The sequence below is a fragment of the Phoxinus phoxinus genome (genome assembly GCF_949152265.1).
Source record: "Phoxinus phoxinus genome assembly, chromosome: 15".
NCBI lineage: Eukaryota > Metazoa > Chordata > Actinopteri > Cypriniformes > Leuciscidae > Phoxinus > Phoxinus phoxinus.
The window spans coordinates 2,763,494-2,779,976 of NC_136890.1; the positions used below are offsets into that span (position 1 = coordinate 2,763,494).

The window sequence follows — 16,483 nt, forward strand, 5'->3', positions numbered from 1 at the left end:
ACGAATCCCTATTTTGAACTATGCTGTATATAGCTGTTTTGTGGTGTGTTTGTTGTCAAATTCAAAAATTCGTTTATTTTCATTATTAAAACATGCCATTATTTTATATGAAAAAGTTACTAATTGTATTTTGACAAAATATTTTAGTCTCTTTAGTGATCAGATAACATTAATCCGTCATGTTATAATGTACCGCACCTATGGGGCATGTTGTCACACTTCACTTCCATTATTTCGGGGTAAATAAAGAAAAAAGTATACACTGTATTAATAATGATACAAAACCATATAATTGTACTAGATGTGGGAAATTAATGTGGGAAACAATAAATACTCTGAACCCCAAGTGGATTTACACACACTAAGTAAAAAGAGTTGTGCCCCGCTCTCCTCTACACATAAAGTGTATATTTCTATATAATGATGTTCTCTTCTTCTGCAGTGCTGGCGAGACGGCCTTCAGTCTGGAGAACGCCGCCGGGCTGAGGATGGAGATCCAGAAATACTACGAGCTCATTGACGTTCTGAGGTAGACTGAAGACACACACTGTGCGATGTGATGGATGTATCTGGATCAGGATCCTCAGTGTGTTTGTGTGTGTGTGTGTGTGTGTGTGTGTTTCTGTTGGCTTTAGTAAGAAGATCCTCACGCTGGGCCTGAAGGACGAGCTCCAGCCTCACCCGAAAGCCCTGCAGCTGCAGAGGATGGTGCGATACACCGCCACGCTCTTCATCCAGGTGAGCCAACAACACCTGGAGGCGGCTGACTGAAGACATGATAATGAGACATGTGTACACTATCATACAGTTTAAATGTTGATCTTAAAGGAGAACTCCGGTGCAAAATGAACCTTTGGTCTAATTACACATTGTTACCTAGTCAACCGTTATCTGAGATTTGTTTTCATGATTATCGAATGTAAATAGTTTTGTCTCTAAAAACAGTTTAGCCTATAACGCTAGTATAACGCTAGTATATGGGGCATGGAGTAATGACAAATAAAAATCACTTGTTAATACCACTAACAAGGCTCAAAATAGCCCCACACTAACACGGCAGCATAATGAGGGTCCCTACATGCAAACCGAAGCATTGAGAACTTTGACAGTGTCCAGACAGTTTAATAAGAAGATATTTTATACATACAGTCAACTTCACGTATACAAGCAGAAGCCATCTTAGAAAAACAGACTCTATCAGTCGATCTACGAACCACCGATCCAAATGCGCTGGACCATATGAGATTCTACACAGTTCAGCGCATTTGGATCGGCGTTTCGTTGATCACACTGATCATGGCGTATCCTTCCCTGATTCGTCAGACACCCGTCACATGACCCGTCCCCGGGAAGAAAACATACAAAAACAGCCTGGACTGCGCAACGTTAGTGACCGCAACATGGATAACGAATCACAAGCGTTACTGACGCTGATGTGTTTGCTAGCAGCTGTTGTGCAAGTAAATAATGCATTTTACAATGATATACTGCCTACATGCGCCTGTGTACACCGGCACGCGCACGCCCAGTGTTGGTGAGTGGTCACGTGATCCGGGTTTTCAGTCGTTTTAATGTGGACGGAGATCAATTCTAATACGCAGCTAAAACGCTGGTGTGGACGGAGATCGTATTCGTTTTAATTCTCTGTTTCTAAACTAAAACGCAGTAGTGTGGATGAGGCCTAAGACTGGGCGTGACGTCATGCGCGTTCACGGCACGCTCATATAGCGATGTCTGGCAGGTTTGTGTATTCGCCGGCATTCTCCGTAGAAGACGGATTGTAAGAGACCTGCTAGTAGTTCATTTCAAACACCAACGCAAACTCCACGTAAGATAAAAAAAGAAAACTTTTGTCTAGTGCGACCAAAAGGGCCAAATTGGACTCAGACAGGCGTCGGAATAAGACGAGAGTAAACATAGGGAAGGCTTTCAACAAATGGAGAGATCTCCGGTCTTTTTTGACCGATTGTGTAGCTTTGAGCTTTTACAAGGTAACAACTTATATTGTTCATGAACGTGTTTCCAATAATACAATCATAAGTGGATACAGTAAACACATCACACAGTTCAACATGGAGATAGATGGAAATAAAAAACAAAGTTTTCTACTACCCCCGTTTTTCCCTCACACATAAGTGTGTAATTTACTCAGTTGCCTTTCCTTTCACATATTTAAAATGACTTGCAGATTTATAACTTTATTACCTCTGAAGACATTATGATTGTAAACAAAAGATTTGCGGCTGATGCTCCTTTGGTTATGAACCGCTCGTGCAAGCGTGCGAGTGCGTGTGGTCCATGAGCGTGCACATCTCTGGCTTTCAAGGCTTCGGTCACTTTTGACCGGGATGGAGCCGAGTGTGACCCCTAAATGAAGAGGACCAGAGGGTTCAGTGCTTGCATCTGAGGGTATTGGACCTGGAAAGTCCTTGAACTTCAGGTTAACGAGGTTTTGAGGTTATTTGAGGTCAAGGTGTGGGAACCCTGTGCAACTGTCCTCCTATTGGTCAGTTTCCTCTGCGTCATCCATCAAGATGATTGACAAGTTCACTCCATGAGCTCATTGTGGCTTTTAAATGATATACTACATTCATATTACAGTAATACTGCAGCAAATCAACCTGCTCTCTCTGGATCTCGCTGTCAGTGTCATCAGTAATCAATATTATAATGCAGGAATCAAGGCTTCATCGGCTAATTTGTCTAAATTCAATTATTTTATCTTCTGTAAACACCTAGCTTAGCTTCTGTAAGTAGCTTAGCTATGGCAGTACTGAAAAAACCTAATCACATTTTCATGATCCGTCCTATATATTTTTAAATGTTAAACATCTGGCAGGTTTACTGTAGCTAAAGGCAGAAGCTCACGTTCAACACTTGCTTCCCACAGGAGAAACTGTTGGGTCTGACGTCCCTGCCCACCAAGGAGAAACACGAGGAGCTCAAAGAGAAGAGGAGAGAGGAGCTGGAGAAGAGAGCTCAGCAGGAGAGACAGGTGAGAGGACCGCAAGCTGATCATCATAATCATACAGTGGGCTTATCAGGTTTCCTTTGTGATAACTTTAAAATGGGTTGAGCTTCTCTATTGTGCCGTATATCGAGTGAAACGCTTCTGGAACAAGAACAAATGTGGGCGGGGCTTAATTTTGACTGGATGGTTGTGGTTTGCTATTGGCTGATCTCATGTGAGTGACAGGTTATAGCCCCGCCCACATCATTAGAGAAGAGATGCTGCTAGAAGTTATTTTGATTCAACATTACCAGCAACATTATTAATAATAAAAAAATTAAATAAAATAAAAGGATGTACATGATAAATCATTTCTAATAAATACTGCAATATTTCATAAAAACAAGATGTCCAGTTTGATATAATGCACAAGTTTGACTATTTTTTACTGGACCATTTGACCTTTTCGAATCATGTCCATGATTTCTTTTGTCTTCACACTGCAAGTGCCAAAACCTTTACCAAGTTTCGAACCATTCCAATGAAGTACAAAATGACAGAAGAGAACCAGTGTTCACTTCAAAATGCAAATTCTGTCATCATATGTGACCCTGGAGCACACACCAGTCTGGAGTCGCACGGGTATATCTGTGGCGATAACAACTATACATTGTATGGGTCAAAATTATACATTTTTCTTTTATGCCAAAAATCATGAGGATATTAAGATCATGTTCCATGAAGATATTTAGTAAATGTCCTACCGTAAATATATAAAACATGTATTTGTGTGAGTGAATGCAGCACAATCGTGAACATAAATGCACAACTTTAAAGGAGATTTTCTCAATGTTTACATTTTTTTGCTCCTCAGATTCCAGATTTTCAATAGTTGTGTCTCGACCAGATATTGTCCTATCCTAACAAACCACACATCAGTGGAAAGATTACTTATTCAGCTTTCATAATATATATAAATCTCAATTTCATAATAATTTGACCCATGTGACCGGTTTTGTGGTCACATTTACTCACCCTCAAGTTGTTTCAAAACGTGTTTAAGTTTCTTTCCTCTGATGAACACAAAAGAAGATTTTGAAAAATGTTGGCAACCAAACAGTTGATTTGGTAGTTGACTTCCATAGTGTTTATTTTTCCTAGTATGGAAGTCAATGGGTGGATATTCCTCAATATCTTCTCTAGATTGACATCTAAAAATGTTTCATTTTTCTTCTCACTAACATCCAGATGTTAAAATTGAATAAAATGGCAGCAACAGTAAAGAAATGCTGTGACGTTTGGTGTAAAGCGCATTGTAACTGTATTGTCTTGTGTAACACAGACCGGCCTGGAGGCTCAGAAGCGTCGGCTGGAGAACGAGAAGAACCGACCGGCCCTCAGCACAAACGGTGATGTTCCCGCTCCACGCATGACCAAAGCTGCCGGCTGGCTTCCACAGTCAGACACGCTACACACTCGCTCGGAGCTGGACGACCCGCTCCTGCAGCAGATCAACAACATCGAGTCCTTCCTACGCCAGGCGCGCTCCGCCAACCGCAGCGACGAGGTGGCCATGCTGGAGGAGAACCTCCGGCAACTCCAGGACGAGTTCGACGCTCAGCAGACCAGCCGAGCCATCCGACTCTCCCAGAGACTGGCCGAGGAGACCGACCTCCAGCAGAGCCAGATCCAGCATCTACAGCAGAGAGAGCAGGAGCACCGGACACACACCACCACCTCCTCGGACCTCAGAGACGCCAGTGAGAGGAGAGAGGACGAGGAAGACGAGCGCTCGAGCGGAAGCACACACCTGTCGGGAAACTCTCCTCCTCCGCCGGACACACACACGCCCGCCAGAAACCCGTTCGAGGAGCTCGAGGAAAAGCCTACGAACTCTCAGATGGCCAATGGGAAGAAACAATACAACCCATTTGAGGATGAGGATGACGAAGAGGAGGAAGATACCGGGAATGCAAAGTCGCCTAGAAATCCCTTTGAGGAAGATTGTGAAGACGGGAACCCTTTCCGAGAGGTTTCCGCCGAGAGTCCTGCCGCGTCAAACAATCCGTTCGACGATGAAGACGACGACGACGACACGATTGAGGAAGAGCTGCTGCTGCAACAGATCGATAACATCCGAGCGTACATCTTCGACGCGAAGCTGAGCGGACGTTCTGACGAGGTGGAGCTTCTGTCGGAGAACCTGAAGGAGCTGCAGCGCACACTACACGAGCAGAAGAGGAAGAAATAGCACACGACGCAAACTCGCTTTTTTTATTCAACTGGAAATAAATAACTCTTGTTTTCAGTTACAAACACATGGAAGCTTGTTTCCGACACAGAATAAACTATTAAAAAGGTAATTGCGACTTTTTCCTCACAATTCTGACTTTACAGGTGAAACTGGAAAAGTTTAAATATGGTGCAAAAGTTCATTTATTTCAGTAATTCAACTTAAAAGGTGAAACTAATATATTATATAGACTCATTACATGCAAAGTGAGATATTTCAAGCCTTTATTTGTTATAATTGTGATGATTATGGCTTACAAGCTTATGAAAACCTTTTCATAATCTAATTTTGAATTTGGAGTTTTCATAAGCTGTAAGCCATAATCATCAAAATGATAACAAATAAAGGCTTGAAATATCTCACTTTGCATGTAATGAGTCTATATAATATATTAGTTTCACCTTTTATGTTGAATTATTAAAATAATAATTAATAAATGAAATAAATTATACAGTATACACAAGCAAATATTTCTTAAATATATACATGCATATGTGTGTATTTATGCATACAAAATAATTATACACATTACAAACACATGTATTATGTAAACACTAACTCATATATTACACAATTGACATTATATCAATTGCATAAGTCGCAATTTCGCGATATGAGTCAGAATTGTGTGATATAGGCATATTTGCGTGTTATAAAGTCAGAATTGCGAGAAAAAAAATCTGAATTGCGAGTTTATATCTCACAATTCTGACTTTATAAGACGCAATTGTGAGAAATAAAGTCAGGTTAGTAATTGTAAACTTGCAATTATCTTTTAAAATGTTTTATTCTGTGGCGGAAACAATCTTCCATACAAATATGCTGTTGATGCACTAAACAAAAATGTAAAAAATTAGAATTTTCTGTGCAAGAGAAACACAAAAGTATAGAATTGTAAACAAATTGCATCAACTTAAATTTGCAATTTAATAAATTCTGAAAAAAGCACCGGTAAATATTCAAATTCATGTTTTATGTGAACAAAACCTTCCATTTCCATTGAATAGGTAGTTTCGAGTCATATAAACGGGCAGGTTTTTATGCAAAGTTGCTTGAAGTATCTCAAGCTTTCTCTGTTCTACAAAGTCAGTATTTCGTGCACAAAGCAACTTTTACGGAGTTATTTCAGTTTTTCTGGAACACCTGCAACTTTGAATCATTTTCTTATGATATTAATCTAATGGATAAGCACTAAATAGAAATCCTGTGTTTTTATCTCGGAAACATAAGTCTGTTCACCAAACCTTTGATTTTCTTTGTTGTTTGGAACACACAATTTGATTTGTCCAATCAATGTCGGATATCTTGGATGTATGTAATTTAGATCTGTGTATATATAACTTTTTTTCTATTTATATACTGATTTTGCGCTTATACAAGAACATCCCGTGTGAGTTTTAACACTTGTTTAAAGTCAGATGTCCTTCTCCTCCATTGATGTGCTTAAATCTCCTGTTTTCCTGCATGTTTTATTAACCCTTCATTGAATTGTTCACTGTACCCGTCACGTTCTGTCTTGTATTACCTTACATGAGCTCGTCGAGGCTTTCCTGTGCAGAAAACACACTGTACTTGAAGAGCTGAAGTTTATTTCTTATGATTTTCCATTAGAATACACTAGCATTAGCATATAGTTGCTGAATGAAATGCTTTTTGTGATTAATCATGTTTTTTTGTCAACAGAGCCACATATTTGTGAGTAATATTAACAACCTGTCCATTAGCTTTTGGATAATGTTGTGCGTTTACACCGAGCAATATCAGGAATCATAAATGTAACACTAATAATTAATAAAACCGACTGAATGAAAATGTGGTCAGAAAGTATTTATTTTAACACTTTTTTTTGTTGCAAGTTTATAAATGAAGTCTGCTTTCCATAATCCATCAGTTTAGCTAATGGGTTACAAAATCACGTTCACTCACCAATAAAACATTAAAATAAAGTGTAACTTACATCAAATCAATCACTGCTGATTTTCTGCCAGGACGGATGCAGTTGTAACAAACACTTTGTATATAATATGTATTTTTTTTAGACTACATGATGTTTTTCACTTTTAAAATCATCGCTTGCCGTCTTGAACGATGTGTGTGATGAAGGCAGAACTAGCGACTGACTAGCGTAAACAAACTATGGCTAGAAAATGTGTTCAGAAAGTATTTATTTTAACATTTTTAACAAGTTTATAAATGAAGTCTGCTTTCCATAATCCCAGTTTAGCTAATGGGTTAACCTAACAAAATCACGTTCACTCACCACTAAAACATTAGTTTGATTAGGGTTTTTCTCCCAGAGTTCAGAGCGTTTGTCACAGTCGCTGCAGCCGTTTTCACTCGTCGGAGGTGGCAGCCAGTTTGGCCCTGTATTTGCCCGTCATCTCTTTGGGAAGCGGGACGAGACCGGGATGAGGAACCTGTCCCTCCACTTCACTCATACACTCCCGCAGGAAATACTTCTTGTGCCCGAAGTTAGCGGGGTTTGACAACTCCATCTTAGCCAGAGCTTCAGCTTCAAGAACTTGACTGTGGGCAGAAAGAGAAGCACAGGCACATGAGATCTCATTATACCACGGGCGGTTTAAATACTCGATTCTGATTGGCTGGAAGGTGTGCAGTAAAACCGTTTAATGCACAGGTAGTTCCAGTCAGTTTGATAGTAATCCGCTACTGTGATTAAATCTGAGAGTGTCTCACTCCTCCAGAGGCTTCTGTTGTAATTTAAACTTGCTGGCGCAGAAAATGAGTAAAGACAATGTTTAAAATAGTCCGAGTGACGACAGCGGCTCAACCTTAAGATTATCAAGCGACCAGAATACTGTGTGTGCAAAAAACAAAACTAACGACTTTATTCATTATATTCTCTGTGGGCCTGAGTGTGTTTGCGTAGTATATCTGCGCAGCGCGTCTGTGTTGCACGTCACCACGGAGGCTCACTATTGGCCGACGCTGGTCATGTGTGTGATGCGTCCCATAAAAGTGTGATGGGAGTGGAAAGTTCTGCGCGTGATTGACGTGCAAATTAAAGAACGCAGACGCAGCCGAATAATTTCCATAATGACCAACACATCTGCCAAGAGCCGTGCTAACAGAGGTATGACGTCAGAACCCGGAAGGATAATCCGCCCCGGTTTCCTGCGGGAAAGTAGCGAAAGACGCCTAATATAAAGGCTGCGTTTACACTTGGCATTAACATGCGCCCTTATCCGGATGTTGTCCACACACACACATTGAAAAGACGAGTGTAAACGCGCTTCTGATGGGAATGTGATCGATCAGCGTGTGCAGGTCCAGAGGGAGTTGAGGACGCAGTGTGATTGGATCTCAGTGTAATGTAAACGCAATCCAGCCGTCGTGTGTGTGTGTGTGTGCGCGTGTGTGTGTGCGTGTGTGTGTGCATTCACAGGTGAACGTCGTATAAATCCTCCAGTCTCCCCACGTGCTGTCAGAAAATAATGGCCAGACGCAGTTTAGACAATAAATTAAACTTATTTGAACCTTACAATAAACGTCAATATTTAAAACAGTTTATTTAGACTTACATGATACTGTGTGTCATTTTTCATTGTAATTGTGCAACATTATCTGAAGAGGCGATCGCCTGTCAATCACAGCTGTGATCATGAGATCTTAATGAAGAGCGTGCGCTGCTTTGCCAGAGGAATAATGGGAATAAACTTTTTATTTTTTAATGTCTTAATGTTGAATGTTTCTGCATGTTTACTAATCTCCCCTTTCTATTAATATAGTCATCGCACGCTATAACCTTAACCGCCGATGATCGATGAAGTGACAGTTTAACATGATCAACCCAGTTATTTTTGTATGATCAACTCTGGAAATATTAATTCATTCAAAAAACATAATTTGATCTGAGACTGGAGATTGCACAGGAGAGTAAAGTGAGTGAGTGACAGCATTGGGACATTGATTAATATATATCATCTTTACTCTTATTGGTGTCGTGCTACAGACCGAATTTAAATATTATGCAAAAACAGAAATCCGATCGGTTATCCAGATACAGAGGCTACCTAACATGAACAAATGTAAACGCACCGTGTCCTGATTGGCTAATGATGCGATCTGCTTGATCGGATCACCGTGATCGCATGTTAATGCCAAGTGTAAACGCAGCCTTTGTATCACTGTTAATGTGAACAAGTGTAAACGCTGCCAAACTGTGAGGCGAGTTTGACCTCACGGGGACTTTAAAGCACATCATGCTCTGCTACTTACTCCGTCTTGCCCAGGATCTTCTTCACATGGTGTGTGATTTCTTTATGATGCTTTCCCTCTACATCCACCAGCACTTGCTCTCCATCATCTGAACACAGAGTCAGAAGCTAGAGGATAAAGCCATTCAGAAAACAACACTGGGAATGAAACACTCACTGGGAATAAAACGCTCACTGGTAATAAAACACTCACTGGGAATATAAAACACTCACTGGGAATGAAACACTCACTGGGAATATAAAACACTCACTGGGAATATAAAACACTCACTGGGAATATAAAACACTCACTGGGAATGAAACACTCACTGGGAATATAAAACACTCACTGGGAATAAAACACTCACTGGGAATGAAACACTCACTGGGAATATAAAACACTCGCTGGGAATAAAACACTCACTGGGAATAAAACACTCACTGGGAATATAAAACACTCACTGGGAATATAAAACACTCACTGGGAATGAAACACTCACTGGGAATGAAACACTCACTGGGAATAAAACACTCACTGGGAATAAAACACTCACTGGGAATATAAAACACTCGCTGGGAATAAAACACTCACTGGGAATATAAAACACTCGCTGGGAATGAAACACTCACTGGGAATATAAAACACTCACTGGGAATGAAACACTCACTGGGAATATAAAACACTCACTGGGAATGAAACACTCACTGGGAATATAAAACACTCACTGGGAATAAAACACTCACTGGGAATATAAAACACTCACTGGGAATGAAACACTCACTGGGAATATAAAACACTCACTGGGAATGAAACACTCACTGGGAATATAAAACACTCACTGGGAATGAAACACTCACTGGGAATATAAAACACTCGCTGGGAATAAAACACTCACTGGGAATATAAAACACTCACTGGGAATATAAAACACTCGCTGGGAATAAAACACTCACTGGGAATATAAAACACTCACTGGGAATAAAACACTCACTGGGAATATAAAACACTGGCTGGGAATGAAACACTCACTGGGAATATAAAACACTCACTGGGAATGAAACACTCACTGGGAATATAAAACACTCACTGGGAATGAAACACTCACTGGGAATATAAAACACTCACTGGGAATGAAACACTCACTGGGAATATAAAACACTCACTGGGAATATAAAACACTCACTGGGAATATAAAACACTCACTGGGAATATAAAACACTCACTGGGAATATAAAACACTCACTGGACACTCACTGGGAATATAAAACACTCACTGGGAATGAAACACTCACTGGGAATGAAACACTCACTGGGAATAAAACACTCACTGGGAATGAAACACTCACTGGGAATGAAACACTCACTGGGAATATAAAACACTCACTGGGAATAAAACACTCACTGGGAATATAAAACACTGGCTGGGAATGAAACACTCACTGGGAATATAAAACACTCACTGGGAATGAAACACTCACTGGGAATATAAAACACTCACTGGGAATGAAACACTCACTGGGAATATAAAACACTCACTGGGAATGAAACACTCACTGGGAATATAAAACACTCACTGGGAATATAAAACACTCACTGGGAATATAAAACACTCACTGGGAATATAAAACACTCACTGGGAATATAAAACACTCACTGGGAATGAAACACTCACTGGGAATGAAACACTCACTGGGAATGAAACACTCACTGGGAATGAAACACTCACTGGGAATGAAACACTCACTGGGAATAAAACACGCACTGGGAATAAAACACTCACTGGGAATGAAACACTCACTGGGAATGAAACACTCACTGGGAATGAAACACTCACTGGGAATATAAAACACTCACTGGGAATGAAACACTCACTGGGAATGAAACACATTTTGAAACACAAAACACTCACTGGGAATAAAACACGCACTGGGAATAAAACACTCACTGGGAATGAAACACTCACTGGGAATAAAACACTCACTGGGAATAAAACACTCACTGGGAATATAAAACACTCACTGGGAATGAAACACTCACTGGGAATGAAACACTCGCTGGGAATAAAACACTCACTGGGAATGAAACACTCACTGGGAATGAAACACTCACTGGGAATGAAACACTCACTGGGAATATAAAACACTCACTGGGAATGAAACACTCACTGGGAATGAAACACTCACTGGGAATGAAACACTCACTGGGAATGAAACACTCACTGGGAATGAAACACTCACTGGGAATGAAACACTCACTGGGAATGAAACACTCACTGGGAATATAAAACACTCACTGGGAATGAAACACTCACTGGGAATGAAACACTCACTGGGAATATAAAACACTCACTGGGAATATAAAACACTCACTGGGAATATAAAACACTCACTGGGAGTATAAAACACTCACTGGGAGTATAAAACACTCACTGGGAGTATAAAACACTCACTGGGAATATAAAACACTCACTGGGAGTATAAAACACTCACTGGGAATATAAAACACTCACTGGGAGTATAAAACACTCACTGGGAGTATAAAACACTCACTGGGAGTATAAAACACTCACTGGGAGTATAAAACACTCACTGGGAATATAAAACACTCACTGGGAATATAAAACACTCACTGGGAATATAAAACACTCACTGGGAATATAAAACACTCACTGGGAGTATAAAACACTCACTGGGAGTATAAAACACTCACTGGGAGTATAAAACACTCACTGGGAGTATAAAACACTCACTGGGAATATAAAACACTCACTGGGAGTATAAAACACTCACTGGGAGTATAAAACACTCACTGGGAGTATAAAACACTCACTGGGAATATAAAACACTCGCTGGGAGTATAAAACACTCACTGGGAATATAAAACACTCACTGGGAGTATAAAACACTCACTGGGAGTATAAAACACTCACTGGGAATATAAAACACTCACTGGGAGTATAAAACACTCACTGGGAGTATAAAACACTCACTGGGAGTATAAAACACTCACTGGGAATATAAAACACTCGCTGGGAGTATAAAACACTCACTGGGAGTATAAAACACTCACTGGGAATATAAAACACTCACTGGGAGTATAAAACACTCACTGGGAGTATAAAACACTCACTGGGAGTATAAAACACTCACTGGGAATATAAAACACTCACTGGGAGTATAAAACACTCACTGGGAATATAAAACACTCACTGGGAGTATAAAACACTCACTGGGAGTATAAAACACTCACTGGGAATATAAAACACTCACTGGGAGTATAAAACACTCACTGGGAATATAAAACACTCACTGGGAGTATAAAACACTCACTGGGAATATAAAACACTCGCTGGGAGTATAAAACACTCACCGAGGTAAAACCGCACGAAAGGCGATGGCGTCATGTTTTTGAACATCATTATTTGGACCCAGGGGTTTTTGTACTGGATTTGAGGAATGTTGAAGAACACAAACTTCCTGTCAAATACATCAACATTACACTTCACATACACGAGTGACTTTGAAACATCTATCCTGTTTTTAACGTTCAATTCTCATATATTTAATCTTCTTCTGACATTACACAACACAAATAGTACTTTATCCGACATATTGACCGTGAAAACGATTAACACTCTGTCAATAAGTTATTTCTGGCAGATAAAGTGAGATGTTGATGTTGTTTTCTGACCTTGCTCCTTCACTCAGATCTCCATGCGTGTTATAATTGACAGTCATAATCTTCACCGATTTTTTAAACACAATCTCTCCTTTCTGCAGATACTCCAGCGTCCTCCGTATGGGGAATCTTCCCTTCATCGGCATGATTATATGATTTATTTGAGTAACACTGATGATCCAAAGACATTAGCTCATGCTGCTCCTGCCGCGCGCTTATTGATGACGTCAGACACACGCGCCGGGAACGAACAATCACTGACAAGCAAAGACTAAACTAAATTAATTAATTAAAATACAGTTTACATTATTAAATACGTAATGCTTCGTTGCAATAAACAAAAGTACAATAAAATGTACGAATAAATATAAGGCGTGAAATTCTTCATTTCTTCATAAAAATGTAAAAACCATATGAAACAAGCCTTAAAATAAAACTCAAGAAATACACTTTGAAATAAAATGCAGCAGACAACATAACATAACTTAATACATCATGCATGAAATAACGGAATAGCTACATCATGCAATGTTGCAAATAAAAATACAGTACATATATTCAGAATCCATATATATAGCCTATTTTAACGTTTTTCCATTCCACCGCGCGCTACTTTTCTATTGTTTTTCAATGTAAACACACGCCGGGGTCTTTGTTGCTGGATAAGTGATTTATTATATTCTGTCTTGATAGTTCCACTCTTAAATGTATTCGTTTGTCATTCAGACAGATTATATTTACAGTCTAAATATGTATTGCATTATGTACAAGTTTGCTGAATGTTTATTCTAAGAAGTGCATCAATATCTCAGAGAATAATAAAAATACAACTTGACTACTAATACTATCCATTTCTGTCCACTAATTGATAAAGATAAATAATCAAGAGGTAATTCCAATGTCAAGAGAATGTCGTTTGTTTTTATCTACTTTTTGCTCCATTGGAATTTCAGGTTTTGCTCTTAATAGCCAAGATGTTGTTTTATTACTTGCTTGCTTTATATTATTTATATCTTCTAAACCTGGTTATTAATAAAAAATAATAGGCTACATAGTATATAAAAGTATATAGTCCTACACCTATTATAGCCTAATATGAATTGATCATTTAAAATCAAAAAACTTCCGGTTGTAAAAGGCAACCCATCAATAGTCGTCACACCGATACCTCAGCGGCCATTATGTGATCCAAGCGGCAACCTCCCTGTCTCTCTCTTGAAACCAACACGGAAGTGAATTAAACGGCAATTCATCGACTGGCCGCTTGAGGCTGGCTGCAGAAGGGAGTCAAATCTGTATCTCCCCCATGTTAAAATGCCCAACTTTACAGCAGAACAAAACATGTTTACAGCCTGGTTCTCTCTGTGGCTTTGGTCTATAAAGCTAACTTTGCCCTTCATAACAACTGTGAGGGGGGTGCATTTTTTTATAACTCGCCCGTGTAGTTGATTAATAGGCCTATTTAAAGTTCTGCAAAATTAAGGGTGTGTCCACTTTTGAGTGACAGGCGGATTCCCGCTGATGTAAATGCTAGCCGGTTAGCAGTTACTTCACTTCAGCAAATTCCAGCTGCTGAATTTGCCATCTCTGCCGTGTTTGTGCTTTTATTCGGGATTATTTCATATAATTTAATACACCCATTACCTCGCCCACGGCTTTAGATTCCGCCGTTTTTCGTCGAGTGTCGTTCGAGAGAACAACCAGCGCTGTATTCCACTCGTTCTCCTCGGTGAACATGCACTAATGGATGTGATGTCTGACAATTTCGTTGCTTTTTGGAGTTTTCAGATTTAAAAACGTCTATAGATATAAAGGCTACACTCGTTCTGCGGTGCCGTTGCTCTGGGACAGATTATAACATGCTTAACTTATGTACCGTCAGATGAAATCCTGCAGGTGTGTTTCTCCGTTCATGCAATAAATTCACATCCTTGAATGAGCGCGTATTTCTAGCGCATTTAACGTTACTTGAACTTCACAGGTAATATATCTATGTTTTGACCCATTTGAGAATTGAGATGCGGCCAAAATCAGAATTTAAAATGGACTGAATAATAAAGCTCTCTACGAACTTGATGAGCGATGCCGCGCTGACAGACCATAGACTGTAATAGTGTTGTCAAAAGACCCGATACTTCGGTACCATTTCGGTACTAAAAAAATTAAATGGTTACGGTACCAGCTTTTCTTAAGTACCGGTGGTACCGAAGTATCGGATTGATCCGGTTCTTGACGCGCTGTCCGAACGGTACACAGTTGCGTCCTCTTCATAAACACACTGAGATATGCGACCGGCAGCGCTGCTAATGCGGTTTCTCTGAATCCACTTGTTGACCAGAAAGGAGGAAAGAGCCGTTCACAGCGCGGGTTTTTTGCGCGTGCAAATTCGTTTTCCAGGCGCGCCTCTGTTCATGGTTGCATAGCAACGGCAGACGCAACAGGAAAGCACGCGCTTGTGGAAAGGAGAAAGCGGTGCAAACTGCGCTCTCCATGATGACGAGGAAGTATCATCAAAAAATGTATTGATTTCTAGCCCTTGCATTAGCTTTACTACTAGATATATTCATTGAGATGAGAAATAAAAAGCCGCCCTGTACAGCTGTTCGGCTGAGCTTTCCATGTTGTTACGGAAAGACCGCTGGGTTTTGTCACATGACCTGTTAAGATGCATTGAAGTGCATCTCACTGAATTTGCACGCGCATAAAACGCGATATGTGAACGGCCCCTAAAGTGGTATCGTGTGCGGTTGTATCTCGTTTAAAAGGCCTTTTAAATATGAACGCAGTTTTGGATTAAATAAAAGGACAGTCAAGTCAAATAAAACACGTTTTATCTCCTGTTTAGTTGGTAACACTACATTGAGATACCATTCATTAACATTACTTAATGCCTTATCTAACATCAACACATTGAGTGAACAATATATTTTTACAACATTAATGTATGTTTGTGAATGTTATTTAATACAAACACTTTTACAACTTTTGATTTTAAAAATGTATTAGTAGGCTACATTTTTAAATTACCCCAAGGAGAATAATTGCTTCAGTGTATAACTGATGTTAGGTCATTTTATCTAATGTTATCTAACAAATGGATATACACTTTAATATATGCAAATTTAATCAAAATTAGCTTTGGTACCGAAATTGGTACCGAGAACCGTGGATTTTCACAGGTATCGGTACCGAATACTGAAATTTTGGTACCGTGACAACACTAGACTGTAATAAAGAGTGACTGACATGTATGCACATAATCACGGTCACACTCACTCTCAGAGTAGCCTAATATTGTGAAGTTAATGCATAATACATTTTCAACAAGCAGAATAACTTAGCTG

The 16,483-nt window shown here is 39.7% G+C and overlaps 2 protein-coding genes across 3 annotated transcripts in view; one reads left to right on the forward strand and one right to left on the reverse strand.

The window, feature by feature from the left end:
* The window catches only part of rbsn (rabenosyn, RAB effector), a 19,239-nt gene extending 12,188 nt beyond the window's left edge, over positions 1-7,051 (forward strand). Inside the window, exons 9-12 of the mRNA XM_079638357.1 lie at positions 443-529; positions 636-738; positions 2,891-2,995; positions 4,293-7,051. Of these exons, the coding sequence (XP_079494483.1) occupies positions 443-529; positions 636-738; positions 2,891-2,995; positions 4,293-5,201 (1,204 nt within the window). The 3' untranslated portion in view covers positions 5,202-7,051. The remainder of the gene's footprint in view (positions 1-442; positions 530-635; positions 739-2,890; positions 2,996-4,292) is intronic.
* A 4-nt stretch (positions 7,052-7,055) lies between these two features.
* Positions 7,056-14,373, reverse strand: mrps25 (mitochondrial ribosomal protein S25). 2 transcript variants are annotated; one of them, XM_079638391.1, is made up of 5 exons: positions 14,308-14,373; positions 13,152-13,396; positions 12,831-12,937; positions 9,483-9,570; positions 7,056-7,769 (listed from the first exon to the last, which is right to left on the reverse strand). In XM_079638391.1, exons 2-5 carry the CDS (start codon positions 13,283-13,285, stop codon positions 7,577-7,579), a joined length of 522 nt encoding a protein of 173 aa, XP_079494517.1. In that variant the 5' UTR covers positions 13,286-13,396; positions 14,308-14,373; the 3' UTR covers positions 7,056-7,576. The 2 variants fall into 2 exon arrangements, with proteins under 2 accessions (XP_079494517.1, XP_079494518.1); XM_079638392.1 differs by lacking the exon at positions 14,308-14,373 and having other exon boundaries at positions 13,152-13,405.
* Between the last annotated feature and the right edge of the window lie 2,110 nt (positions 14,374-16,483).